Here is a 26,310-nt window from a genome sequence, read left to right as displayed (position 1 = left end):
GAAGTGGAGTCAGTTACCTCCATTGCATTAGACTTGTGAAGCTTTCTTAGTGCACACCTGCCTGCTGGCAAATCAGTGGAGAGCTTACCTCAGGAAAAGGGTTGGTATGAGGGGGACACCTTAAATCTGAGCCGTTAAAAATTCTCTTTCTTTAAAGGGAAGGTAAAGATATAAAACACTTCAGTTGAGGAGAGAAAAAATGACTAAGAAATCAGAAGCAAGAATATCAACAAATGTGAAAAGAAAGCAGAGAAAGCCAAATGGAAATTTGCATTATTTCATCTTTTGTTACTCAGCCCCCTCTTTAAGATGTAGGTATGAGGTTGTATGAAGCGACATATAGTGCCAATGCTGAGCCCAGAAGAAAAAAAGACCCAACTATATACACACAAATCTAAAACCAAGTTGGTCATGTGTGAAAAGACAAGACACCAGTCAGGAAGGGCAATTAATAATAATCCCATAAATGGCTGATTCTCCAGTAGGGAAGCACTGGAAGATTTTTCACGTGGATTACAGAACTGAATTAATCCCAGATCTCCAGCTCATGTCATTCGTCTAGGAAACAAAATCGGGTTTTGCCTTTCAGTTGCCAAAGTAATCTGATTTTGACTCTGTGGGTTCAACTTATTGATTATGCACTAAAAGCATCTCCCTAAAAACAGTTTAAAGCCAGTTATATTTTTAAATGGTAGCAACTGAGCACTGTGAAACCTGTGGTTGTCTGAACAGTAAGTTTCAGTCTCAGCATTGTAGGACTGATGGTGGTAGTACATGTCATTGCGATTGTTATTTTTCTTTTTAGATAATATAGCTTGGACAGCATGTAGCATTTCAGCATCACAACAGGAGATACATTAGCATTTTATTACATTAGCTCCAGGATATTATTTTAAAATTCATTATTTGTGTGGGTTTTTGAAAAGCAGCTAAGACATCAGATGTACACAGAAAAACTTGCAGCTCAAAGATTCACGGCAACTGTGCTGACAGAAGATGGTTTACCTTTAGTTCCATTTGAGGGAGTTAAGACCTTATATAAAACTTAGGTTGCTAATGCAGATTCTTTTAAAATTCCTGTCTCTTTCTTTTAGTGCCCCTTTGGTATATGTGCAGCTCCATGTTCTGTCTTGTTACAAGACACTGCATCTGGCTCAGTACATCCCTGAGCTATGTGCTGTTGTAAACCAGTGAAGTAGCTCTAGCAAATAAATAATCACTACTCCTACAGCTGCCCTTCAACACCCCACTGTTGGTCACCCTTAGGGGTTAGACAGGGGGAGGATGGAGTTTCATTCTGGCTCAGTGCAGCTTTGTCTATATTCTTCCTGTAAATACGTACCTTGACGCAGCTATGCCGTAAAAACAGATATTTGTCCAAAGTGCTGGACTGAAGAACTGGCATTTTGTTTATAACACGAAGGCATAGCTGCAGCCCAGGCTGCCTGTGGCGTTGGCAATAGAACTGTGCTCTCCCGTCGCTTTTCAATGGCTTACCTAGTTTTATCATGAGTGGCCTTTCTAGGTTTGTGAATTATGCTGAGGCAGGTGCTGTGTACGGGGAAAACAGCAGCAGCTGAAGCTGGGTAGCCGTATGTACAGCAGGGATCCTGCCTGCTTCCCGCTGGAATCTTAGGGGAGGTACAGGCATTTCCACGAGAAGGACAGAACTCTTGTGCCTGCTACTGAATCTAAGAAGTCTGCAGGAAGGGAAGGTGGTGTGAGGTTCCACGGCTTCGGAACAAGTCAGTACTCACCCCTCTCTCTTACCACCCATTTCCCACCCGTGCCGGTGGCTAAGGAGAACTGAAAGCAGAGTCACATGCGAAAGCGTGGCCGTGAGCCCAGCGCTGTGCTCGGGACAGCCTGGAAAGGGGTCCGGCGCCTGCCCGCTGCAGCTGAACTGGGAGCGCTGCGTTCTGCTTGGCCTTGCCCCGCGTGCAGGGAGGAGGGGGCTGAGCTGCTGCTGCCCGGTCCCAGCTGTTGGAGGGTTTGAAGCTCACCTTTGAAGCAAAACCTACTCATGCATAAACCGTAGGGCTAACATAATCGGAGAGGTAAGGATGTTGTTGATAAACTGATGTTATTCTAGATGGCTAAGAGTAGATGTATTTATTGACTAGCATGTTCCAGAGGTGGCCAGCCTGAAACATGACCAAAACTGTTAGAGGAAAGAATGAGGAAATTTCCTGCTAACTGGGCTTTCCTGCCTCATCCAGCTGAGCTGAGCTGTAGCAGCTCCTGGACATAAGATAGGACAGACATTGAGCTAAATATGAGAGAAGCCAGAGAGCTAAAGTGAAGGTGAAATGGAAAGAAGGGCGTGAGGGAAAGGCAACCATCTCCCTTGGCCACTAAGCCCTTCAGCCCCTGCACCACTCCTGGAATTTGCCCATGCACAGAGGGACCCCCCTGTCCTGAGCATCTGTCATTGGATTTGGAATTATTTCCATACCATACGGGTCATTACTGAGGGGTGGCCATTGTCACCACTTGGGTCTGGACATGATGGTATATAAAACTATTCACTCTAGAGCCAAAGCCCTAAAACTGTTGGAAGCGTGCAACAGACCACCAGGTGCAAACCCGCACCGAGGACGCATGTCACTCGAGATGGGTTCGGAGCCTTCACTCTGTACTTCCCTCACTGCATCGCAGCCATGTCCATCCCCGAGCGACGCTGGGGACAGGGAGCCTGCGTGGTCGGAGCAAACCCTCCTGCCAGCCCACACTCCGACTGGCCGTGCGGGTGATCAGCAGGGACTCTCCCCTCAGGCAGCCTGCCAGCACCCCGCCATAGCCTGTTACATGTCCGTTTGCCACTATAGGCTGGCAGGGCAACATTCAGGAGTGGGACAAGGACAGAATGTCTCTGAGGCCGTTCAGGCTTAATCCAAATTATTTGGATTTATCCAAATAAATATCCAATTTAATTTTTCAGTTTCCTATTTTTCAGGCTTTAACCAGTAAACATCAGTTTAGACCTTAAGCAACAGAACAAAGTCTTAGAAACGAGCTGCCTTCCAAAGACATGACAACTACCAGCAGGTCTGTACGCTTGCAAGGTGAGAAGAAATGCCGACCTGCTCGGGTGTGTGGAGGCAAGTCACGATTTCAGCCTTCTCAAATGGCTGAGCCGTTCTGCCTCCCTGTGTAAAGGGCTCCGTGCCGTACCAGGCTCCCCATCCCTCTGCCCTCCCCTCCATTACCTGGTTTCTAGCGCAGAGGAGCAGGTGCTAAAGCCAAGAGCTCCAGCGCACCAAATGCTCAACAGTTACCAGAGAACCTCAGCTTAAATGCTTACCAACATCGCACAGGAAAGTACTGCTGGATGTTGAAGTACTTACAAAAATGAAGTTCATCCCAAGTAAAGCCCATTAAAGAGAGAGACAGTCAGTTTCTCATCACGCCATGCAGCTCACCCTTTCTCGAAAAACCACCTGTCCCTTCCATGCCAGGAGCTGGGAGGAAAAAGACACCATGAGGCAGGGAGCACATTTCCTTCACTATTCAAAGGGATACTATTAGCTCCACCAAGGTGTTTTGGTCTTTTTAATAGTAAATATGTTTTCCTCTTCATTGCCTGTTTTCAAAGCACATGCTCAGAGGAGTCTGGATTTTTTTTCATCCCTCCTACTGCTCAAAATGGAAACAGTACCTTCATTTTCATCTTTGTCTGCAGGGTCTGCTCATAAAACAGATGCAAAAGTGGCTGCTATTTAGTTACTTCCCTTACAGTGCACAAGCATCATCAGGAAGTCATCAGAACTGTAAAAAGCTCTCAGGAACGCAGCAGCCTTTGCAGGGTGGTTGCTGCTGGCACAGCATGTGGGTTTGGTTTCTAGGGTCAGAAGGAAGCACAACCTGTGTTGGTCATTATTTCCATCCAAATGCTGCGGTCGGAGGGTAGGTCCGTTTCTCTTCACTTGAGCAGACTGAGGAGGAGTCCATTCATTAGTGTCATATGCTGAATCAGAGCAGCGGTGCCACTGTTCTCCACCTCGAAGCTGGTTCAGTGGAACACATTCGATGGACAGAGATAGAAATGCAACTGTCTTTAACGATCTGGGGGTCTGGCAGGTAGAAGAAGGACGCAGAACGTTGCTGATGTTGAAACATCACCCATCTCAAGGAACCTGAAGGGAGGAAGTAAGTGAAATAGGAAGCAGTCCTTCCAGACATTCCCTCAGCTTTGGAAGAACCGTTTCTGTTATACTGGCGTAACACTCAGGTCATCTGACAAAGACAGACCAGAGTCCCTCTCTCTCACTGTTTTCTCTGCTTTATAAAAAGGCTTTTCCTCCCTGTGCAGACTGGAGCTCCTTAGCACAGCTGCTCCGGCCTCTGCCAGAGCTGAAGGCTGGTGGTCACTGCTGCAGCACAGGTCGTCGTAAGCATAATTTACATTGCCGCAGGGGAACGCCTGGAGTTTCACCAGTTCAATCCCACTGATACCCAGGTGAGGGCAGTTGCTTCGACTTGGAGACGCTGGAGATGCCCGAGAGCTAGGAGAAGAACTGCAATTCCCATCAAAACCCGAATCTTCCCGCTCTGGAGCTGCTTTGAGATTGGAGTTGGGGCTGAAGTGACAGATGTTGTCTAGCACCCACGATCCATAGGTTGGGTTCCAAAGATTTTTTGTTTTGTTTTTAAGTCTGTGAGTGGGTGGATTGCTGAGCTCCACCTTCTGGTTTGAGGTCTGCTGGAAGCAGGACCCGCTGCTGAAATCACTGAGGCATGGCAGGCTGGGCCCTCGGGCAGCCCGGCTGCTCAGGGTCTCCACCAGGAGCTCCTGGGGACACTGGACAAGTTTGTGTCCGGCATGCTGGGAGCCCAGCGCTTCAGGCGTGGTCTGAGGAGTGAGAGAAGGGCTTACCAACAGAGGCACCACCCCACTGGAAATGTTGGGGCGCACGACCATACTCCCTTCATCCTCTGGCGCCGGGCCACACTCCACGGGCAGCTCAGTGTTGATCACATCAGGGTCCTGAAAAAGAGAGACCAGAATCTGTTACACCCCAAGCACCCCCGGGGTGACTGTCACCGCTGCGTTTTAAGAGAAATAGCGATGAGAGTGAAAAAGCTTTTGGCAGAGGCTGCCATCAGGTTTGGGCAGTATTCCTGCATGCCACGCAAGATGCTCTGTGCCCCCTGGGTATCACACGCTCACAGGGCTCGCAGAGATGCTCTCTCATTTACATGCTCCTTTTGGGCAGGGGCTGTGCTTTACTGAAATCAGCAGCTAAGCTGGGGTCACCAGTCTATAATTCCTCCCTTGGGAGGTTGAATCCAGCTCTGTAGCTGTGAAATGCTCCCAGATGATGAACTCACCGTGCCAGCTCATCCCCTCCCTCCACTCCACACCAGTTCAGCTATGGCTTCTGAGCAGCATTAGGCAAGGTCAGAATATGGACCCTAAAAGAGATTCTTAACACCTTTCCATCACAAAATTGAGGACATTTTGCTACTGAACAAGCTGAGAGCTGAAAGCATCCACCTACTCAGAAGCAGTATAATCTCATTTCTGTTGGGCTGAAGATGGGAGAGTGAAGGCAGATACCAGAAAACCCAAATTAAAAGAGCAGCTGAGCCAGCAGCACCACCACAAATGGGAAAGGAATCCACTCAGCCCGGCAGGACTCTTCACTTGTTTTGGGCACTAAATCTAGTTGCTCTTGGACAGCTGGCAGTCCATGGATTACCATTCACCTGGATAACCAAAGAACAGTACCTGTGTGCAATACTTGATTCTTTCCAGGATGGTGGAGAAGTTTGGCCGATACTCTGGGCTGTGCTGCCAGCACTGTGTCATGATCCGGTATCTTAACATAAGAAGAGAAAAAAAAAAAAAAAAAGTATTGATCAAGAAAGGTAATTATGCCAAATGTGTTCCAGTATGAAGTGACCATGGGTCCAGAGGAACTGCACCTGGTGCGGGGCCCAATGGAGGGGCCCAAAACTGGCCATGTCATTTCTGCATCCTTGGATCCCAAGCCATTAGGGGACCACTACTTCCAGCAAATCCCAGAGTGCTCTAGGCTCTGTACGGGAGGCAGTGGCTCAAGAGACATTCCAAACTACCCCCCCAACCCTGGGGCAATACCATTCCCTGGCTAAGGGCGTCTAGTTGCCTCTGTCTAACCTGTTTGCCACCCACTATCCCTTGGGCTGTGGGAGTAAGGAAGTACTTACACTGGTCCCGGACAGTTTTTTGGTGGATCCATTCTTCCTCCACTGGTGACAAATTCCAGCACTTCCTGATTGGTTTTGCAGGGGTAGGGCATGTAGCCTAGAGAGAAAATCTCCCAAAGCAGCACACCAAAGGACCTGTGTCAGGGAGCAGCCAACAATACCAGTTAGGTTTGCTTTGTGCTCCACAAACCCGGCATGAAGCCACGTAGGTAACACCACAGCGCCAACCTTCCGAAGCTGTAGGCCAACCACAGTAATGTACAATTAGTGTGATTATGAGTCAACTTTGATACAAAAAAATAATCAATCAAAACCTTTGCTCAAGCTCCAAAACTAGCTTTGCAGAGGTTTCAAAATACGTGAATAACTGAAAATGTTCCTTCTGCTGCATTTGTTATGTCAGAGCAGGCATCGTCGGAGCACCCTACCCTACGGATGGGCTGACTGTTGGGTCTGGCATGGCGATTCCCACCTGGCCTGGGAAGGCTCGAGAGGCTTGAGTCAGCGTTTGGGAATAGGATGTTCAAGAACAAAACCAAGTAAGAGCCAGCCAGTGAAACCGAAAGGCAGCAGCACTTATTTTTTGTCCTGGTACCTTGCTCTCCTTCTTGACATCTGTGGGTCAGTGCGGCAGTGCCACTGGAAGTTACATGTGACAGACCCAGGGCAGTCCAGAGAGTTCTGACAAGGCTTCAGCAGGGTCAGAATTGTAACAGTCACCATTTGCTGCAAAGGTGGAAGAAATTTCCAGTACTTTTCACTTACAATAGCCTATTACGGCAACTGTAGCACTTCCCCTCACAACATTTAGTACCGGCTGCTGACAGTGGGATGCCAACAAGCAAGCCCTTCTCTTGCAGCACCACCAAGAGCTTCAGGAAGCTGGGTCAGCGTGGTGCTGAGGGAATGGCTCAGCACACCCTGCGGAGACCCTGCGGGACGGGGAGAGGGAAAGATTCCACTCCCCATGCCTGCACGTGCTGCTGCTGGGGGTGCTGATTTCAAAGAAGGATCAAGTTATATGAGGAACCGATATATAAATATTGTTTCCTCAGCAACCAGCAAGGACTTTGATTAAATCTGCTGTCATTTTATACAGAACAAAAAGAAATTATACGAAAGAGTAATCCTAGGTGGTACACAGAGAGTCATTTACAAGACAGATAAGCAGGCTGTGTCACCGATAGAAACTGAGTGGCAGATCCTGAGGGTTGAGGGAAATGTCTGATGGCATTTTGATTTTTAACTGAGACTTCTTGGGAATCTAAACATGGTACTCTACATTTATGTATAGTGAACTTTTATTACCTCCTTTTACATTAGATTTTTTAATTCATTCAGAATCCTTTAGCTGTACTTCTGTTGAGAAGGGAAGACTTCTAATATTCTGTGAAATTCTGACCTTTTTTTAAGGTTCCTGCCGAACAGACTTTTTTATTCTCAAGCAGTACATTTCTTACCCTTATCACTGAGTAGCAGAAGTGATTAAAAGACATTTGTTACCAGGTGTCGGTCTTGGTGGTGAAAATGCCCTCTAGAAAAGCTTCTGGTGGCATCCACTTGACAGGAAGCATGGCTCTGCCTCCCTTGCGGTAATAACTCGCTCTGGGAAGAGAAAACGCGCGGAGAATGTCACACGGTTGGAAAGGGCTCAGATATATTAAAGCTGTTCTCACCACAGCAACAGCAGCTGGGGATTGCATGCAGCAATGGGGGCCGAGAGGGAAAACCGAGAAGCCATCCCCACAAAGAGCGCACCGCTGCAGTACCTCCTACCGCGGCAGCTGGGGTGGGAACCCAGGGTGCTGTAGGTGCACAGCTGAAGACATCCAATTTGCCGGTGCTTTGCACACTGTGCTGGTGCAGCAAGTTTTCTTGACATCATAAACTGAGAATTATGGTTGGGCTTTGGTTTTGTTTTATTTTTTCTTTAATTTGAGATTATTTATAATCAACTAGCTAATAAATTTGCCTATGCTTGGTTTAGTGTCCACATGCGATTGCAGCGTTCCCTGGGGCCCAGTCTGGAATAAACACAGCTGAAGCATATCGGCTAGTGGGCACAGATGTGTTAGTGTACAGCCTGTTCACTCCAATTAGTTAACCGGTAATCAAATCCAGACACATAACGGATGTTCCACTGCTTCAGACACCATGAGGCAGTTCACACCAGTCAAAATGATACAGATTACTGAGTTACTCACAGGACTGAAATGGCCTTTCACTTACCTGTAAATATCCCTCGCCATCCCAAAGTCACCGATCTTGGCTATTCGTCCTGCTCCAGTGCAGGTCAAAAGGCAATTCCTTGCAGCTATATCTCTTTAAAAAAAAAAAAAAAAAAATCTAATTCTAAACTCTTAAATAGCTAAAGGAATAAAGAAAGATTAGATACAGTCCTGCAAACCTTAGCCAAGTCACCTTTACACAAATGAGAAAAGTTTATTAAAAATAAGAAATAAAGCCAGCTAGCTACATTATCATCTTCATTAACCAAAATTCTTAAACTGCATTTCCATTACATTTTCTACCCAGTGTTTTCCAAACATTGCCCGCTCCGGTCTCCTTTCACTAAGGCAGAAAACAGGGTCAGTGTTGGACCAGGGACAGACCCAACCTCTTTTGTTTCAACCACATTATGACAGATTTCTTTCTTGCTGTAATTTTTTTTAGAAGAGCAGCATTGCAGCAGTGTCTCCATCAGTTACAGATGTGATGCTGTTGGGTAATCTTGGTAAGCTGCTTGGGAAGTCCGTGTAGACCCAGATCTGGTAAAGTGTTGCTTTGCTGCTCCTGCTACCTGCGGTGGAGCCAAGCAAAACTACACATGGGAGCAGCCAGCTGCTGGGGCAGGTGTAGCCTGTGATGAGTGGCAGCAATGACTATGTGGCCAAGACTGAAGGATTTGTGTTCACCTTGAATACGCATTCTGAAAAGAAATTCATTAAAAATCATAGCACTGGCGGGGGGGTGTCCTGTTCGCTGCCAAGAAAAAGGAGCTCCTTGAACAACTCATGTTTCTTCCCACTGCCAGCCCTGAAAAATCCCTCCAGATCTGCAAGCCAAGCTCAGCTTTCTCTTCCATCAGCAGCTGTGACTCCTAGACAAGACCTGCCCTTGGTGACATCTCCACAGCCCCACTAGACCACTTTTCCCCCAGGGTACTTGCTGTCCGCAGCGAGAACCTCCCCTTCCCGACCCGCTCCGAGCAGCACTAAGGCGCAGGAGCCTGAGCACGGTTCTCCTGCACTCTTTTCCTGAACTGAGGCTGAAACAAAATGAGTCCCTTCCCAGGTCGCCTATACCATAGATCCAACAGTGCAAAAACTGACCCAGAGCCTTTTATAAAAAAGCTATGCTGCTGTTAAAAGACTCAAGCACGTTTCTTCCATCTCTTTCCTGAAATGGAGATCAACCCTGGGCAGTGACAGCTGACCTGTCCCCTTGGGACCAGCGTTACAAGCTGTATGTGATGGCTGCCGGGCTCAGTGACCTACGATAAGAAAACCAGGGAACATCTACCTGACAGGAGGAAGGAAAATTGGTTTTATAAAACACCTGTGGAGAAAAAGTCTGTGCCGTTTCTATTGGACTTCTGGCAGCAATCAAAATCTGTGCCGGTCATAAACTCAGCAGATCAGGTGGGCAGAGGTTGGTGAAGGACATTGCTATTACAGTAAGGGTTGTTAACAAGTAATGCTGTAGTGATTAACTTTAAAGTTTCCAATTAGAATACGGATCCTCTCAGGTACTTAAAAGATCCAAGAGTCAAAACTTGTGACATGCTTTTACTGTTCCTCTTTTTTAAGGGCAGAAAAGTTTAACCCTTTCTTCAGAGGAACTGATTTGTTGTTCCAGGATGAAGGAGGCTGAAAACTTCCTCAGATGCTCTAACCATGAGGCCATAACATATTCTGTACCCCCACGTCATGGCTTTTTGCTCCCATTGCTGCTTGGCACTCGTTCCCCGCAGTCTCCCCAGTCCCTGTCCCTCGTGCCCAGCTCTGCCCCTCTGCTCCCCACAGGTGGCCCGTGTGGGGCGAAGCCAGGCGCCCCCCACACAGCTCCCAGCTGCTCATGCCACCCTCCCGCGCCGGCCGCCCCCGGCTCCGCACAGCAGGGCTGAGCCCACACCGGCCAGCATCACCCAGCAGCCGGCCAGTACCACCCAGCAGCCGGGCGTACGTGGTGCCTGGGACATGGCGAGCTGAAGCAGCTCTTCACCAGAAGCAAAGGAGCCCAGTATCTGACAGGGAACTTTAAAAGGCAACAGTCCCAAATATACACACGTTGTATAGATACATAGATACAATAACCCTTACATCTTCGATAACACTCGCCTTATTTGATTATTTATGAAATAAATTTACATATAATAAGTTTCTTATAAAATAAATTTATTATTTATTATATTTGACGCCTGCCACCTCAACATTTTTTTTGCTCTGCGAACGAGGAGAAAGGGGCGCGACCAGCCCCCTCTCCCCCGTGCTGGCCGTGCGGGGGGCGGTAGGGCAGGGCCGGGCGGGGGGCGCAGCGGCCGCCGCGCCTCAGCGGCTCCCACGGGCGACACCGCCCCCTGGTGGCGCAGACCCACCCGCACACCCGCCCGCCCCGCAGCCCGCCCCGGGGAGGGAGGACGGGGCTCTCCTCGCCCCCCGCAGCCCGAAGGGCAGAGCACGGCCTGACTCCACCGCAAACCAGTGAGACCAGTGGGACCAGCCCGGACAGCCGAGCCCGAGCCCGTGCTGGCAGGGGAAACGCCGTGCTCTGTGTAACCCGTGAGCCCGTCGCCCTCGGGCCACACCGGAAGGGGCCGTTCTCCTCACCTGTGGATGAAATGATTCTCCTCCAGGTATCTGCAGCCGCAGGCGATGTCCCTGGCGATGTTCAGCAGGTCCTGCATGGCCAGCGTGGACGGCTGGTTCTGGGGGAGGCGGCGGGCCGGCGAGGGAGGAAGAGCGGAGCAGGACACGGGCCAGGCGGGGACACCGCAGCGGGCAGGGCGATAAGGCAGAGGCGTACCCGCGGGGCCAGGCGGGAGCAGGGAGGAGCATAAGCAGACCAAAGCGAAAAGAAAACTCCTGTTTAAGCCAAGCGACGCTGAGGTTTCCCTTCCCCTCCCCGAGCAGCGCCCAGGGACGCAGGGCCTGGCCCGAGCAGCCCCGGTGCGGGGATCAGCCCCGCTGGGCCCGGCTGCGGGACATCGGAAGCCAAGCGGCCTTCGCAGGTGGGGGGGAGAGAGCATCCCACACACCGCTAAAGTTAGTAAGTTTTCTACAGCAATTAGCACATGAACCTCGGGGGGAGCGCGGGATGCGGGTGGGCAGCGTCCCCCACCCGCTGTGGGGAAGGGCAGAGCCCTCGGAGCACGGCAGGCGGGATGCTGAGCCGCGGGGCTGCGGGACGGCACCAGCCCCTCCTCACCCGCTCCCCTCACTAAGCGCAGCGAAGCAGCCCCTCTCCAGCAGCCCTGCTTATCTTCATCCCATAAGCCCTGTTTATCATACATCCCATGTTTACTTCCCCACAGGGAAATTTCCTTGGTGTTTCTCCAGGAACTTCTGTACTGCTCTCAGCAAGGATGGGGAGGAATTACTACACTGCTGATCAAAAGCCCAAGAGATATCAAATAAATTGTTCTTTATAAGGCTGCTTTTGTTTCTGGATGCTGTTATTACTGTAATTTCTCATGCTCAAACCATGTAACATACACTACAGCCACTGAGCACTATTTTTACTGGCCAGGCAAATTATTATACAAAGCGCTTGGATATCTGCCCGGGAGAACTTTGACAGCCATAAGCAGGCATTTCTGGAGAGGAAATGAGGAGCAAGGAGGGGAAATCAAACCCCAGGCGTCCAGACCTCCCTGCTCTGGGATGCCTCTGTCGGAAGAGGTGGGTGGACGTGCCCTTTCCCTGCAGCCAGGGACACTTGCGGTGAAACCCGTTAATGCTGGGGCCAGTTCTGTGTTCAGAAAAGGTGCATTGGGGAGCAGGTTTTTCAGTGCTAAGGGGACCTGGACTATTGTATTTGCTATCCGCGAGCACACCGGCTAACATAGCGGCAGGTTTGGTTTCACATCATATTTAAAAAAACCAGTTCTTTATATTACAACTATACATAATATTCAGATAAGAGTATTTATTTATTTATTTATTATTCTCTGCTGCCCGCAGGCTTTATCTGCTCACAGAAATTGTACCAATTTCACTACAAATGCCAAAACTCCTCCATCTGGGTGCTGTAAGCGCGTTTAATTAGTATATTTACTCCTGTATGAGGAAGAGGTTAAGCTCGACCTTTCAACACGTTACTACCAGCACAGGAGCATGTGCATGTGAAGCTGTATGGTCATAACTATTCGGGGTGCACATGTGTGTGGAGAAGCAGCTATGCAACTGCAGCATGCGGTGTAGGAGTGCATGAGGCACCAGTCAGCCACCCCTGGCCCTGCCGGCAGCCAGCACAGGCACCTCAGTACAGCAGGGAGTAACAGCATCAGGCCTAACTAACTCTTTTTTTTTTTTTTTTTTTTTTTTGGAAGCCTCCACTCAAGAGATATATACTTATTTAACAGAGGTGCCCAGGATCACACTGTTCAGAAGAACACATACCTGGAAGCAGCTATTAATTATAGGAACACCGAAACTAATTAATTCCAAATATTCATCATACTTGGTTGGCATTAATATTGTATTAGAAATCAGAGATAATTTGCAAAAACCCTCACAACAGCTTTCGTAAAAGTGGTGTTTTCTTAAACAAAAATATTTGACCTGATAATTTCATTTGCATTGATTTAAATCCCTGTCACAGTGCTACTGTGTGCAGGCTCAGCTCTTCAGCTGGTTTTTATGCATCTCCATATGGTGCTGATGCACACCTGCTGGGGACCTCGTGCTACCAATTCCTGTTACTGCCTATCAGTGTCGGAACTTCAGCTCCTTGCGCACCATCACGGCGCACAGAAAACAAGGCAGACATTGAGGAAAGCAAGCCCCGTAATTTGTAGTCTAGTTGGCAGAGAACTCTAGAACGGCAGGACAGGATTTTCCTCTTTCCTCCTCAGTTACTAATAGACTGCTATTATGTTTCTGGCGCTGCTTTCATTTTCTCTCACTGACCATCTGCTTACGTCCAGTGGATAGATGTATGTATCCTGAAGTTTGTAGGGGCTGGGACACATACACAGCCCTGCTTGGCTTCAGGGCCTTTATCCAATTCATAAAAATCATAAAAAGCAGGCATAGTAAAATCAACCACAAGTCTAGCAGGGAAGTTCTCTCACCACTCTGGGTCGATTCTGCCGAAGAAAGCTCTTCATATCTCCTCCAGCCATGAGCTCAAGCAGAATGAAGCGAGGCAGCGTCTGGAGGCTAACCCCGACGCACTGCACGATGTTTTGGTGATTGAACTTGCTGGAATCCAGGATCACAGCACCAGGGGAGAGAAAGACAGCGTCAGGACCTGGCCAACAGCCATCACGCTCACTGTGCCTGGAGCTCTGACAACCTGGATCGGAGCAAATCCTGAGGCAGAGCATTCTACCAGGCAAATTCCTACTCCAGCCATATCGAAACGCCCCCCAGACTATGCCAGCCCATGACCATGGCTATGCTGCCTGGCTTTGCCTCTGAAAAGCTTTCAACAGATGTGAAAAGCTGACAGTAGAGCAGAGCCTTCTGCCTGTGAAGGGGGAATCTAAGGGACACACTGACTGAAAGATGGGGGTGACATGAGAGGGAAAAGGAAGCTTAGCACCTCAAATACACAAATACTATTGGTGTTTGTGAAACAGAACCCTGACTGATGGGGATTTTAATTCAGCATTGGTTATTTTAAGTATACATCTGTCTAGTTTGGTGGACTCAGTTCAGTATGTACTCTGCCAAAGAGGGACTCAGCTAATACCTACTGCACCAGCTGCTTACGTGATGGCTTTCTGCCTCTTACAAAAGGACGCTGAGATTGTCAAGAAGCTCAGTAAGACTCGGTCATTAGGAAGCAGCATCTTCCCTTGGATAATGATTACCTGGATAACACAGGAACTAAAAATGGAAAGGAAGCTGGGGAAGAGAATCACGTGCTACTAAGTGAATCAAAGCACTCTGCAATCGATTGAAATTGCTCTAAAATCCTATACATCAGTGTTACCTCCTGCTCAGCTGCCAAAGGTCTCGAAGACTTTAGGAAGTGACACTGTCATGAGATTCATGCCTTAATAGCAGAAAAACAGCATCTACACATGAGCTCGGCCAGACAATGAGAAGAGGAATTTCTTTGTTGCACAAATTAAAAATGCATAAATTCTGATCACTTACTATTAACCTTCACTATACTACTATTTGAAAGTCATCCTTGACTATACTATTGTTTTAAGGTTCTGGATTTGGATTAATGAAGTAAATTCCAAGACTAGAAGCTTATAACAATAGGAATGGCTGCCTGTTATCTTTTCCAGGCAGGTTTTATAGATCTCATCGTTCACTGTCGGAAGGTTGCATAGATGAGACCTTACAAAGGTTCTGTCAAGCTTGCAAAGACATCAAAAGCCAGAACACATCTAAGAGAAGCAGCCACAGAAGGGCTGTGCCCCACCTCTGCGAGCCACATTCACCGCCTTATCCCTACAGAGATTTCCAAGCATCTCACTCAATTATTTTTGTGCAAAGAAAGGGACCTTCACTGCAAAAAGCGCTTACCTATGGCAAACAGTTCTGCCGATCGGAAAAGCAGAAAGGCTGCACACACACTTAGCTACTAACTGAAAGCCACAATGTGAAAAGCTTTCCACACCTTCTCCTTCTTCAGCTGCCAAACCTGCTCTTACAAAACCTCTCACTGTTATTTGCAAGAGATAATGTAGTTAAAGCCCTGGGCTCCAAGGCTGAAAGCTTCCCCCCAGCACACAGCCTGTGCGTACTGCCCTCCCTGGTGCTGGCCTCCAGAGCCTGGAGCTCTGCGTCACTGCGCAGGGGGCTCTAATCTTTACCTCTCCTATTGCTTGCCATTTCATCATTGAAAATGTTTTGCGAGGGCTTTGGGACATGATCTATACTAAGTAAAAGGGCAATGGGATTCTCTGAAAAAGAAAATGTTTCAAACGCAGAATGTGTTTGTATAAATATGTGCCTTTTTACTCCTCTGAACATAACCAGCAGAACCAACCAGCAGAAGTTGAGATATACTGCTTTGGGCTGGGTTAATTTTCTTCACAGTAACTCATATGCTGCTAAGTTTTGGATTTGTGATGAAAACAGTGTGGATAACACGTTTTAGCCATTGCTGAGCAGGGCTCACACAGCATTAAGGCTGCTCACCCCTCCCCGCAGGGAGCAGCTGGGGGCACAGCCAGGACAGCCCACCCCGACTGACCCCAGGGACATCCCATACCACACGGCATGGTGCTCAGCAATAAAAGCTGGGGGAAGGAGGAAGGAGGGGGTCATTCGGAGTTTGGCATTTGTCTTCCCAAGTCACCGTTATGCACGATGAAACCTCGCTTTCCTGGAGGTGGTGGATGGCCAAACACCTGCTGATGGGAAGCAGTGAATGAATTCTCTGTGGTGCTTTGCTTGTGCATGCAACTTTTGCTATACCTGTTACATTGGTTTTGTCTCAGCTCGTGAGTTTTCTGATTGTCTTACCTGTCCCACTGCTGCGTGGGGCTGAGCTGCCTACTGGCATTAAACCACGAGAGATGTGCAACAAAAGAACCTCAGTTACCTCGTTAGAGATGAAAAGTAGCCAAAACCAGTAACTCATATGCTATTAAAATGCCATCTGATGAAAGATAAGGCTGGATTTCTTTTCCAAATCCAAGCAAGTGGATAAATTATTCTTATTACATGCATTACTTTTTCTCCCCCTGCCCACCATCAGAATAAAAACCTGTACCTGATAATCAGCGCTTCCATCAGGAAATCCATCTCATCTTGCTCAGAGCAGACTTCTGGCAGGGTCTGTTGAGAGATAAAGACAGTGAGGACCATCCCACCAAAGAATTGAGAGCATTTAGGTGACTACCAAAGGAAGAGAAAGAGAGGGAGAGAGAAAGGGGGAGAGAGAAAGGGGGAGAGAGAAAGGGGGAGAGAGAAAGGGGGAGAGAGAAAGGGGGAGAGAGAAAGGGGGAGAGAGAAAGGGGGAGAGAGAAAGGGGGAGAGAGAAAGGGGGAGAGAGAAAGGGGGAGAGAGAAAGGGGGAGAGAGAAAGGGGGAGAGAGAAAGGGGGAGAGAGAAAGGGGGAGAGAGAAAGGGGGAGAGAGAAAGGGGGAGAGAGAAAGGGGGAGAGAGAAAGGGGGAGAGAGAAAGGGGGAGAGAGAAAGGGGGAGAGAGAAAGGGGGAGAGAGAAAGGGGGAGAGAGAAAGGGGGAGAGAGAAAGGGGGAGAGAGAAAGGGGGAGAGAGAAAGGGGGAGAGAGAAAGGGGGAGAGAGAAAGGGGGAGAGAGAAAGGGGGAGAGAGAAAGGGGGAGAGAGAAAGGGGGAGAGAGAAAGGGGGAGAGAGAAAGGGGGAGAGAGAAAGGGGGAGAGAGAAAGGGGGAGAGAGAAAGGGGGAGAGAGAAAGGGGGAGAGAGAAAGGGGGAGAGAGAAAGGGGGAGAGAGAAAGGGGGAGAGAGAAAGGGGGAGAGAGAAAGGGGGAGAGAGAAAGGGGGAGAGAGAAAGGGGGAGAGAGAAAGGGGGAGAGAGAAAGGGGGAGAGAGAAAGGGGGAGAGAGAAAGGGGGAGAGAGAAAGGGGGAGAGAGAAAGGGGGAGAGAGAAAGGGGGAGAGAGAAAGGGGGAGAGAGAAAGGGGGAGAGCGCGAAGGAGAGAAGGAGAGCGCGCGAAGGAGAGCGCGCGCGAAGGAGAGCGCGCGCGAAGGAGAGCGCGCGCGAAGGGGAGAGCAGGAGAGAGAGGGGAGAGCAGGAGAGCGAGGGGAGAGAGAGCAAGAAGGAGAGAGAGAGCAAGAAGGAGAGAGAGAAAGAGAAGAAAGAGCATGTAACGTGAATGATTTCAGGGAACTATGAGGAGGGTCTCCTCTGCAGTGCCCAGTTTCTCAGGCTGCATGTGACCCACTGGATTACAGTTACCGAGGGAACTGGTGACCTGCTTGGAGATCTTTTGTGTGCATGTAACTAAACGCAGCGTTCTGGAGCAAAACAGCTTCAGGTACACATCAAGAAAGGCATTAGGCACTTTAAAATGAGAGGTGTTAACGCATGTCCCTCTTCCATATGTCCCCATCGCAGCACATGCTTGCAGCCAGCTGCGCTAAGCCACGGCGCCAGCGGCCCTAGGGCTGGCTCTCCTGCAGCAGCCCTGGGCAGCACCTGCCACCCATGCACCGCCTGCTGCTGCACCCACTGCTTTAGCATTATGCGCTGCCTTGGGCACAGCTGTGCCTGGCGCCCGCTGCCCAGCTGCACGCGGAGCGCTGGCACGGTCGCTGCCCGCTGGTGTGGCTGGCATGGAACCCATTCCTGTCATCAGTAGTGCCGGCTGCAGAAGGCAGGGTCACAATTTGCTATCAGAAATAAGTGATTGCTTCACCCAGCACACCACAGATGATCTATTGCGTGGGTGGAATACCCACAAACGATGTGTGGGGTGTGTTGCAAACACATTTTTTAATTTATTCCCTGTCTGCACCTGTTTCTTCTGGAAAGTCACATCAGGACTGGCATGCTCCATCAAAAAGCAATGTGAGCATGGTCACAGCGTGGATTTCCACCAGGGAGAGGAGCAGCCTTTTGGGGATGCTCAAGGTGTTGCTTTGCAGGGAACCAGGTGAACAAGCAGCAGGTGGGAGCAGCAGAGGCCTGACAAGTACCCACCGTTGCTGAGACTTTCAGAACTGGTGACACCCTCCCCGATTACCACAGGTGAACAGCAGGGCCATATGCTTCTGCCCGCCACTGCCATGCTGCTGCCTGCAGCCTGGGCAGCTGCAACTGCTCACCAGTGTCTGCTCTGGGCTGTTGTGTACATCCCTTCAGAGGCACAGGGACATTCCTAACAAAATGCCAGAATGTATGGCCCCTGCACTTTTTTCTTTTCTTTTTTTTTTTTCTTTTTTTTAAAGACGGTGTTGAAGGACAGGACAAACAGCAACCGAACTTTATATTAATGAAGGCTACGTTTGGGCTGAACTCATAGAAGTTCATAGACTTGGTTCCCTGAGTCACAAGCTTATAAAAGAACAAAAGCAGGTTATGATCATCCTTAACTTCAGGGTTGAGTAACTGACAAATCCTGATGTAACAGTAGCAATTTCACAGAAAACCAGCCTGTTTTCTCTTGCCATTAACAATGTGAAACAGCATGATATCACAGCAGCATATTTAACACTGTGCAATAATAAAAGACTACCCGAAAGTTTCACATACGGTAGACAAACACTACTCTCAGTATAAAGGAAACGTAACTGAGAAACAACACAATTTTTTAAATATGGCAATGTCATGTGAAAACTTAGGAGTAAGCACTCAATACCACTGAAACACAGAAGTAATAATATATAAGTATTACTACAAATGTTTGCTGCTTGCTGTCACATAAATGCTTCATACTAACAGTAATTCTTTTCTTTACACAAGATTTAGAAATCTCCTTCTAGTCCACTATCTCCCCAAAACATCTGTTTGTTGCTATTTTTTCCCCTTTTCTTTTTTTCTTGGCTGCTCAGATCTATAAATCATTGTGGCAGAAAAGCCATTGTGGCCGATTCTCAGCTGGGGTGAACTGGTGGCACTCTGTTGATTTCCAGGGAGCTATAATTATTTATGTCAAGAGAGAATTTGTTGGTTTATTTTAACTAATTATGTTATGCAGTCTCCAGGTGACCGATTCACGCAACTTCCCATCTGAGGGCACTGATTCTGTCTCTCCTGAGCGGCAGGAACGGAGCTCACAAAGCAGATTGCCCTTTCTGGATTCCCCTCCCGGGCAGACCACACCTTACAGCACTATGCAGCAGACAAGACAGATGCTTTACTTTCAACCTGCTGCTCTTGCCACACAACTCAAAAATCAAAGCTTATAATTCCCGGATGCAGCAGCATGTGGAAACCTGCCTCATACACATGCATATGTCATTATGCATGTGATGAACACACATCTCCAACTGCAATAGTAATAAGGTAATATGGCTCTTATGGGTAGTTATGGTTGCATAACAAAGGTGTGTTTACTGACCTTGATAGCCACTTGAAGAGGGTTGGGGTCCCCTGCAATGCCCACCACGGTTCCCTCATAAACCTCACCAAATGCACCATGTCCTAGTGCCCTAGAAGGGGGGGGGGGGGGGGGAAGAGAGAACAGATGTTACTGTGGTCCTGGATCCAGCCTTGGCCAAACTCTTCTCTTCATCCAGTACAAGAATAGGAATAAAACCTGCTGTAAGAGATGGAATCAACAACAGAGTTTTGTTTCCATCTCAAAGCTTCTGAAAATAACTTCTCAGTATTTTCCACCACTGTCACTAAAGCAGGGAGGCTGGATCCTTAATGGTTCAGAACAAATAAAGCAGCCTGCTCAGTCCTAGGGCACTATCACCACGGATGGAAACAGCAAGCCAGGAAAGAACTGGAGAACAGAGTAAGGTAGCTGCAAGCTAATATCCTCAGAAGATGGTGCAAGACAGCACATAAGAATGATGAAGTTTTTCCTTCTAAAGTTTACATCACTCTGATCAGTACCATTCGGGCAGTATGGAGCTGAAGGGCAACAGAGCATGTATTTCCATGTGACAGGAAAAGCTGAAACAGAAGTACTGCTATAGGTCTGGAAGGGAGTTACTGCCAGGTGGCAAGTGTAACCCAGGGCATCGTGTGAAAATGTGGAGCTGAAACCCTACGCTGTGTGTGGGAACATGGAACAGGAGGCTCGTGAACTTATACTTCTGCTCGAGGGCTTCATGGTATCAAAATATCTTAGGGAGCGTTAAGTGTCACATCTGTCATATTTTGGCTGGCTTGGACAAGGTGCTTTCCAGCTAGTCAGACAGGTGGCCCTCGCCTTCTTCTCTTGGATGCTTGACAATGAGTAAAACAAGCGTGGGAGCGCCATCCCTGCCTTTGCTTCAGGCTGCCTCCCCTCTCCATGGCCAGCGAGCCAGCCCTGCAGCAAGCCTTACCGCAGCAGAGAGATGTTCTTCCGTGGGATCTCCTTCAGCTCGCTCAGAGTGGCGGCCTTCCCTGCAAAGCAGTAGTTGGGGTTGTAGTCTGTCATGATGGCTGATGTGCGGATTTTGCTCAGTTTATATTCTGGGCTCTGCAGTCGTGCTCGGGCTCCTTCCAGTTGCTGCTTCCTAAGGTGATAAACTGCAGGTGGGGAGGAAAATAAAAATGCACAAACAGTATCGACACCTGGAGAGAAAAGATAATGCTGGCCACACAGAACAGAAAGAAACCAACTCTGTAATTAGAAATGCTCAAGAAGCACCTTTAGCTTGCCAGTATCACGCTCTCCTCCATGCTCTGTAGTGATCTAGTACAGGCTATGCAAACTGCCTTATTCCTGCAGAATCCTAATTACCTGGGAGCGATTAGGCACCCTCTGCTTCTCTGTACATTGGCTGAGGAAAGGGTGCTCCACTAGACATCTTGCTGGCATCGAGTCCCCAGAAGCACACCCTCTCCCTGAATGAATTATAGGCTTTACTACTGCTGTGACTGCAGCCTATATAGCAGTGGCTGCTAAACAAATGCCTGCTAAGAGGGCTTTCCAAGCTCTTTTCTCTGTAGAAAATACCAGGACAGAGCAGTCCCTACCCGTTGGGATGACCCTTGTGCCTGACTGTGGGGTGACGATGTTTTCTATCACTTCTTTCTCCCTGTCCCTCTGATCCCCCCCTTGGGGGATCACAACACTTTGGCTCCAAGTATTAAATAAAGGTGTGTGGCCAGGTGGCCTCCTTTTGTCTGATTTAACCAGGAAAAGCCAAGTCAAAGGGTGATAAGCAGTAAGTGTTCCTTACCGATAGATAGGCTGCCACAAGTGAGGACCATTCCAAGCACCACAATCACAGCCACCACAGCTAAGAGGAGCGGGAGAGGCAGGTGTCCCTCTGGGATAGGACCCTGTGGCACTGGGGAAAAAAAAACCCCAGAGGTGCATTAATCAGAAAGCAACCAGGGCTGCTGTAAAGCACCACTCTAAAGGTCACTCCTACCTCAGAAAACAATACAGACATTATGGCCAGACCGCCTTATAAAAATCACGGCAAATTCCTCTACAGCCCTGGAGATTGCAAAATTACCCAAATAATTCTGAAATCATTTGAAGATAGAAAACTAACTGGTAAAACACAGATTTCTTATCCAATTCTTCACTTTTTTAAATAAATGGGTAACATCACTGCTCAGAAGTTGAAACTCTCTACAGTCTTGATGCTTTGGTGTTCCAAGAGTCTGTGTCAGGAAATAAAAGCAAATATCAGGCATCAGCTGAACAGGCACAGTGGGCAACTGCTGTGGAAGGAAGTAATTTGTGGCTTAAATAACTCAGCAGTAGGGGTGGGTGGGTGTGTGCATATATGTACACACTGGAGAGGTATTTACGCTTGAATATCTGATACACTGTGCCCATTCAGGGAACTTCAACTGTGTCTCTTTATGCATATTTTACCTTCTACCTAATCCAAACCTGAACTTTGGAGATGGTGACAGAGATGCCACTCAGTGTGTAAGGAAAAGGACATCAGGAATTTTCAGTCATATCTTTGACTGACATTTGTCCTAACGCTGTGTTTCCTGGAGCCGCTAGCTGTAACCTGGGGAGCTGACCATTAAAAAAGCCAGGAGGAGAGATCATACCAAGAATACAGACATTATCCAATGAGGATAAAACTTGACATCTTACCAGTGCAGGTGACATTGTCATTAGCTAGCACAGCCCCCATCTCGCATTGGCAGACCGGCAGGTTGGTGTCGGGGTCCCGCTTGCAGTTGTCCGAGTGGCAGTGGCTGCAGTTAAGATAGATCTGAACCTCCACCTCGCCGTGACTCTCCATGGCTGAGCAAGGAATCAGACGATAGACGGGCTTAGCTCAGTTTTCCCATCTTGTTCCAGTAAGGACAAAAACCCCAAACCAAAACGCAGCAGGCACCTACAGCTTCTCTCCTTCTCTGCAGGAGAGCAGATAGCCCAGCAGAGTGTGGGCATGACAGAAACCTGGTGGGGGCCAGGAGGGAAGAAGGTATTGGGTCCCTCAAACAGAGAGCTCTGGAAGCAATTTGACCTGAAAAGGTCTGGGACTGAGGATATGCAGTTGAACCTGATGACTGGCATCTCTCCTGGCCTAGAGATTGAGAGGAAAAAGGTCTCAGAGCGCTACAGAAATACTGAAAGAAATGACCACAGCTAAAGATCTGATCTGCAGATCTGCCTGAATAAACCGCATAAAAAAAGCAAAGACAGGAGAAGGAGTGGGAAAGAGGAAACAGAGAGGAAGAAGGAAAAAGGAAGAAGAAAAGAACTAAAAGGAATGAAAAGTATAGTGTACCTGCCAGGGGATGCAAGAAGATCTCTCCAATGGGGTTCACAAAAGAGATGCCATCCTGCCCACCGGCTGTGATATCATCATTATCAGAGGCATGCCCGCCTGGGAAAGGAGAGCATGGCTAGCATCAGTGCTGCATGCTGCAAAAACGTGGTGCTCTGAAGGGCCGCATTCGTTCCTGGCTCTTAGCACCTGGGGTCACTCTGTAACCTCCCAGTGATATTAATACGTATGATGTCCTTGATGGATAAATGCTCACTTGACCCAGCCAGCACCAAGGTAGTGGTGTGTGAAGGGTAGCGAAGTGACTTATTCCAATGTAGGCTTCTCAGTTTAGCATGGTAAAATATACATGCAGAACAAAGAAATGGAACATCTTTCCTGGGCAACTTGGGAACGAATGGCGGGGTGATTTCAGCACACCTTCCAAATACTGAATCACACAGGAACACTTCTGTAACCTTGATTTCCCCAGTTAAAGAGCGATGGCAGGGAGCAGGGTGGGTTTCACACTGTTCAGCTTGAAGTATCGATGAGCCACCTTCTGCAGCAGTGTACCGCTGCATTGCGGGCTCTAGCCCTTGACTGCAGGTGCTCTGAAGAGCACAAAATCAGGCATCATAACTATTGCTCCAGCAGACTTACCTCTATAGCCTCCACCGCCGCCACCAGAAGTACAAGCTCCTCCTCCCCCACCAAAGCCACCAGAGGTGGCCCACTGGAGCTTGGCTAGAGCTTGGGAACAAGCTTGACCCCCTTCTCCACCTTCCAGAAGGGACTTCCCAGCCTGAGGAAGCAGACTGTCATCTTGCCAGCCACCACCGCCACCTTCAGCCAGAGAAACCAAAACAAGAGCAGGTGAGGGAAGCACAAGCAGAGGAAAGCAGGAGAGAGACTGCAGAGAGGTAGAGATTGGCACTTACTAATTTCTGAACTGCCTGCATTCAAGTTAACTCCTTCTTTAAGGTTAAGAGAATATGCAGACAAGCTCCTTGTTGCCATGGATGACAACGAAGTGGAAATGTAACGCACAACCTGTGGCATGCACGGCATAGCCAGCACCTTAGCACTAGTGGCATTAGGGAAACACAGACCCACCCTCCCCTTCAGGGTAAGTGCCTTGGGCTCTCAGCCCTGGGCATGCCGAGTTCCCTGGGGCAGCAGAAGCAAACTGGATTTCCTCATCCCGCTCTAGTGGCCCCTCCATGAGGCTATTACAGCAGGAGCTGGAGAATCGCTAGAGTGTCACTGGAGTTTTTGGTCTCTTAGGAATGGATTCTAGGCACAGATATTACAAGAGTATAAATAAGCTTCCGTTTCTGGTGTAATTCCCGTGATAGAATTCTTGTTGTTCGGGTTTCAGGGGAGTAACAGAGGAAAGAGTCTTCTCTTCGAAGGCCCTTGTTACGGTGTGGAGGAGTGGGCTCCATCCCCAAAACATCATTTTCACTGAGTCATTCCATAGCAGAGACGAGTCTGCCTATGCAACAGCCTCTACCAGACCACTGATCACCTTACGCATTCTTCTTTACCTGGTGACACGCCACACAAGACAACATCCATTCCAGACTACAGCACATTTCTGACAACTACTGCCACAGAAAAATCCCCAAAGACCCAAAAGCAGCCCCTCACTTCATGCCTACAGGACAAGGTGTGTGTTCAGACACGTGGTTCTGGTGCTCACCTGCTGCCCCAGTCCTGCCGCTGACGCCGGGCACTGCAGTGCTGTTCTCAAACTGCTCCAAGGGGATGGCATCCAGCGAGCTGTCCTGAGCCTTCAGGTAGGCTTTTCCTCCTCCTCCTGCTGCGATGAGCAAAGGTTCGAAAATCCCATCCTTCTGCTGGAAAACCCCCCATCAAACATCAGAAAAACTTCACGTCCCTTGCATACGTGAATCACATAAACTCATCAAAAATCATGAAAGCATCCCAAAGGAGAGCGGCCCAAGGCCAGGGCAAAGCTACCGACTGTTTCCTAAGTTCATTACAAAAATGTTCTACATTGTATTCCTGTGTACAAAGCAACTGTTTAACTGAACACCAAGGTTTTGGAATGATCTTTTCCTTTAGGACTGCTGCCAGTATTAAAGGTGGTATCCTGATGTGATTCCCAGACCTGGGCTGTCAAGAACCAAGGAACCAGTTCAGCTTTGTGACAGCGACAAGTATGATCAAGGATATGACAAGAGATACAGATTTTAAAATTGAAGAGACAAAGAGAGACAGAAGGAGAAGGAGGCAAGGAGGAGCAGGAGGGTGAGAAGGACATGCCTTTTTCATCACCTCTTTTTAAGAACTGTGTATCGTATCATACACCGTGATCGACAGTGGAAGCTAGTTGCTCTGCCAGACACTGCTCAGGCAGAACGCGGAGAGGAAATACTTACCCTAAAGATGTAGGTTGCTCCTCCTCCACCCCCACCTCCTCCAGCCCAGTCCTTCAGGTGCCTTTTTTTTTGGTAGTCTTCTTCAATGAGAGATGACTCCCCTAAGCAGATCTTCTGGGTTTCAGAATTGCCCTGAAAGGAGACAAGAGGTGCACTTAGATATCAGCAAACTCCAGGTCTTGAGAGTTGTCTGTATATCTCAGTATAATAATAATGTATTGTTTGTGATGTATATCAGGCGTATATAAATCAGTATATAAATTATCTTTGCTGAAAGGGAACTCTTCTATGAGGACCAACATCTGAGGGGTAGGTCTGTCTGTTACCTCTGATTTGCAAACCCACATCACACACATAAGTGAAAATACAGATGCTCACAGAAAAAACCAAAGCTATACAGCAATAACTCATTGATAAATACGTAATTCATATTTTGCAGTGAAGGTTTGGAGCTGCAGAACTTCTTCAGAGAAAGGAAAACAAACATTAGTTACCCAACATATAGATTCATCAGGATTTCCAAAGCCAAAGAAAACTGGGCTTTGGAAGTGGGAAAAATGAACGGAAATTTTTCCAGTAGCGCCTGCCAAAGGGAGCCGTTTAGTGCTGGGTTATGCTTGGCAATTTGGAGAACCAGTCATGAAGTGCAGGGGAATAACGGACAACTTTGCAGATAATGACCCAAGTCTAGGGAGTGCACTGGAGAGGGAAATGCAGATATATAAATGCATGTTTTAGTACAAGAATTTTATCTAAGTATCTAAAGTGAAGAAAGGCTGGTTTTAGAACCAGTTGCAGTATCTGTATAAGGCATCATATGCTCCAGGCAAGGTAAATGGTAACTTTGAATGCCTACAAGAATAGTGTATACAACCCAAAACTTGGGAGTCTGTCTGGGGGGGAAAGAGAAAACATTTTTTTTTTCTTCCTGGGCAGGGGCTGACAGATCTCATTTCTGGAAAGATATCAAAGAATTCCTGTTGAAGAGGTAATTTTGGGGCTTAAGTGATAAAAGGACTTTCAAATCATTGGGTCTAGAATTAGAGGACACATACAAGCATTCACATCATCAATTTGTTTCTCATGAGTGGGTTTTTTTGTCATTACAAATGTCTGATCCAGGGGCCACTGGCGTTAGTGGGAATATTCCCACTGGGTTTGATAGGCTTTGGATTCAGACCTTAGTCTTTAAGCTTAGAGAGTATCCGGCACAGTGCAGCCACAACACTGCTGGATGCTTCCATAAAT

The 26,310-nt window shown here is 48.2% G+C and overlaps 1 protein-coding gene across 1 annotated transcript in view; it reads right to left on the bottom strand.

Moving 5' to 3' along the window:
• Positions 1-3,549: 3,549 nt before the first annotated feature.
• LTK (leukocyte receptor tyrosine kinase) overlaps positions 3,550-26,310 on the bottom strand; it is a 96,987-nt gene continuing 74,226 nt past the window's right edge. The window contains exons 14-29 of the mRNA XM_055813554.1: positions 25,063-25,194; positions 24,360-24,516; positions 23,318-23,500; positions 22,676-22,774; positions 22,033-22,185; positions 21,149-21,259; positions 20,306-20,492; positions 19,366-19,456; positions 16,096-16,160; positions 13,487-13,616; positions 11,022-11,119; positions 8,422-8,514; positions 7,696-7,797; positions 6,193-6,327; positions 5,732-5,822; positions 3,550-4,987 (exon numbers count right to left, since the gene is read on the bottom strand). Of these exons, the coding sequence (XP_055669529.1) occupies positions 4,211-4,987; positions 5,732-5,822; positions 6,193-6,327; positions 7,696-7,797; positions 8,422-8,514; positions 11,022-11,119; positions 13,487-13,616; positions 16,096-16,160; positions 19,366-19,456; positions 20,306-20,492; positions 21,149-21,259; positions 22,033-22,185; positions 22,676-22,774; positions 23,318-23,500; positions 24,360-24,516; positions 25,063-25,194 (2,604 nt within the window). The 3' untranslated portion in view covers positions 3,550-4,210. The remainder of the gene's footprint in view (positions 4,988-5,731; positions 5,823-6,192; positions 6,328-7,695; positions 7,798-8,421; positions 8,515-11,021; positions 11,120-13,486; positions 13,617-16,095; positions 16,161-19,365; positions 19,457-20,305; positions 20,493-21,148; positions 21,260-22,032; positions 22,186-22,675; positions 22,775-23,317; positions 23,501-24,359; positions 24,517-25,062; positions 25,195-26,310) is intronic.

This window comes from Falco peregrinus, chromosome 1 (assembly GCF_023634155.1).
Source record: "Falco peregrinus isolate bFalPer1 chromosome 1, bFalPer1.pri, whole genome shotgun sequence".
Lineage (NCBI taxonomy): Eukaryota > Metazoa > Chordata > Aves > Falconiformes > Falconidae > Falco > Falco peregrinus.
The sequence above is the reverse complement of the archived record's forward strand: the minus strand, read 5'-3'. Positions and strand labels throughout refer to the sequence as shown.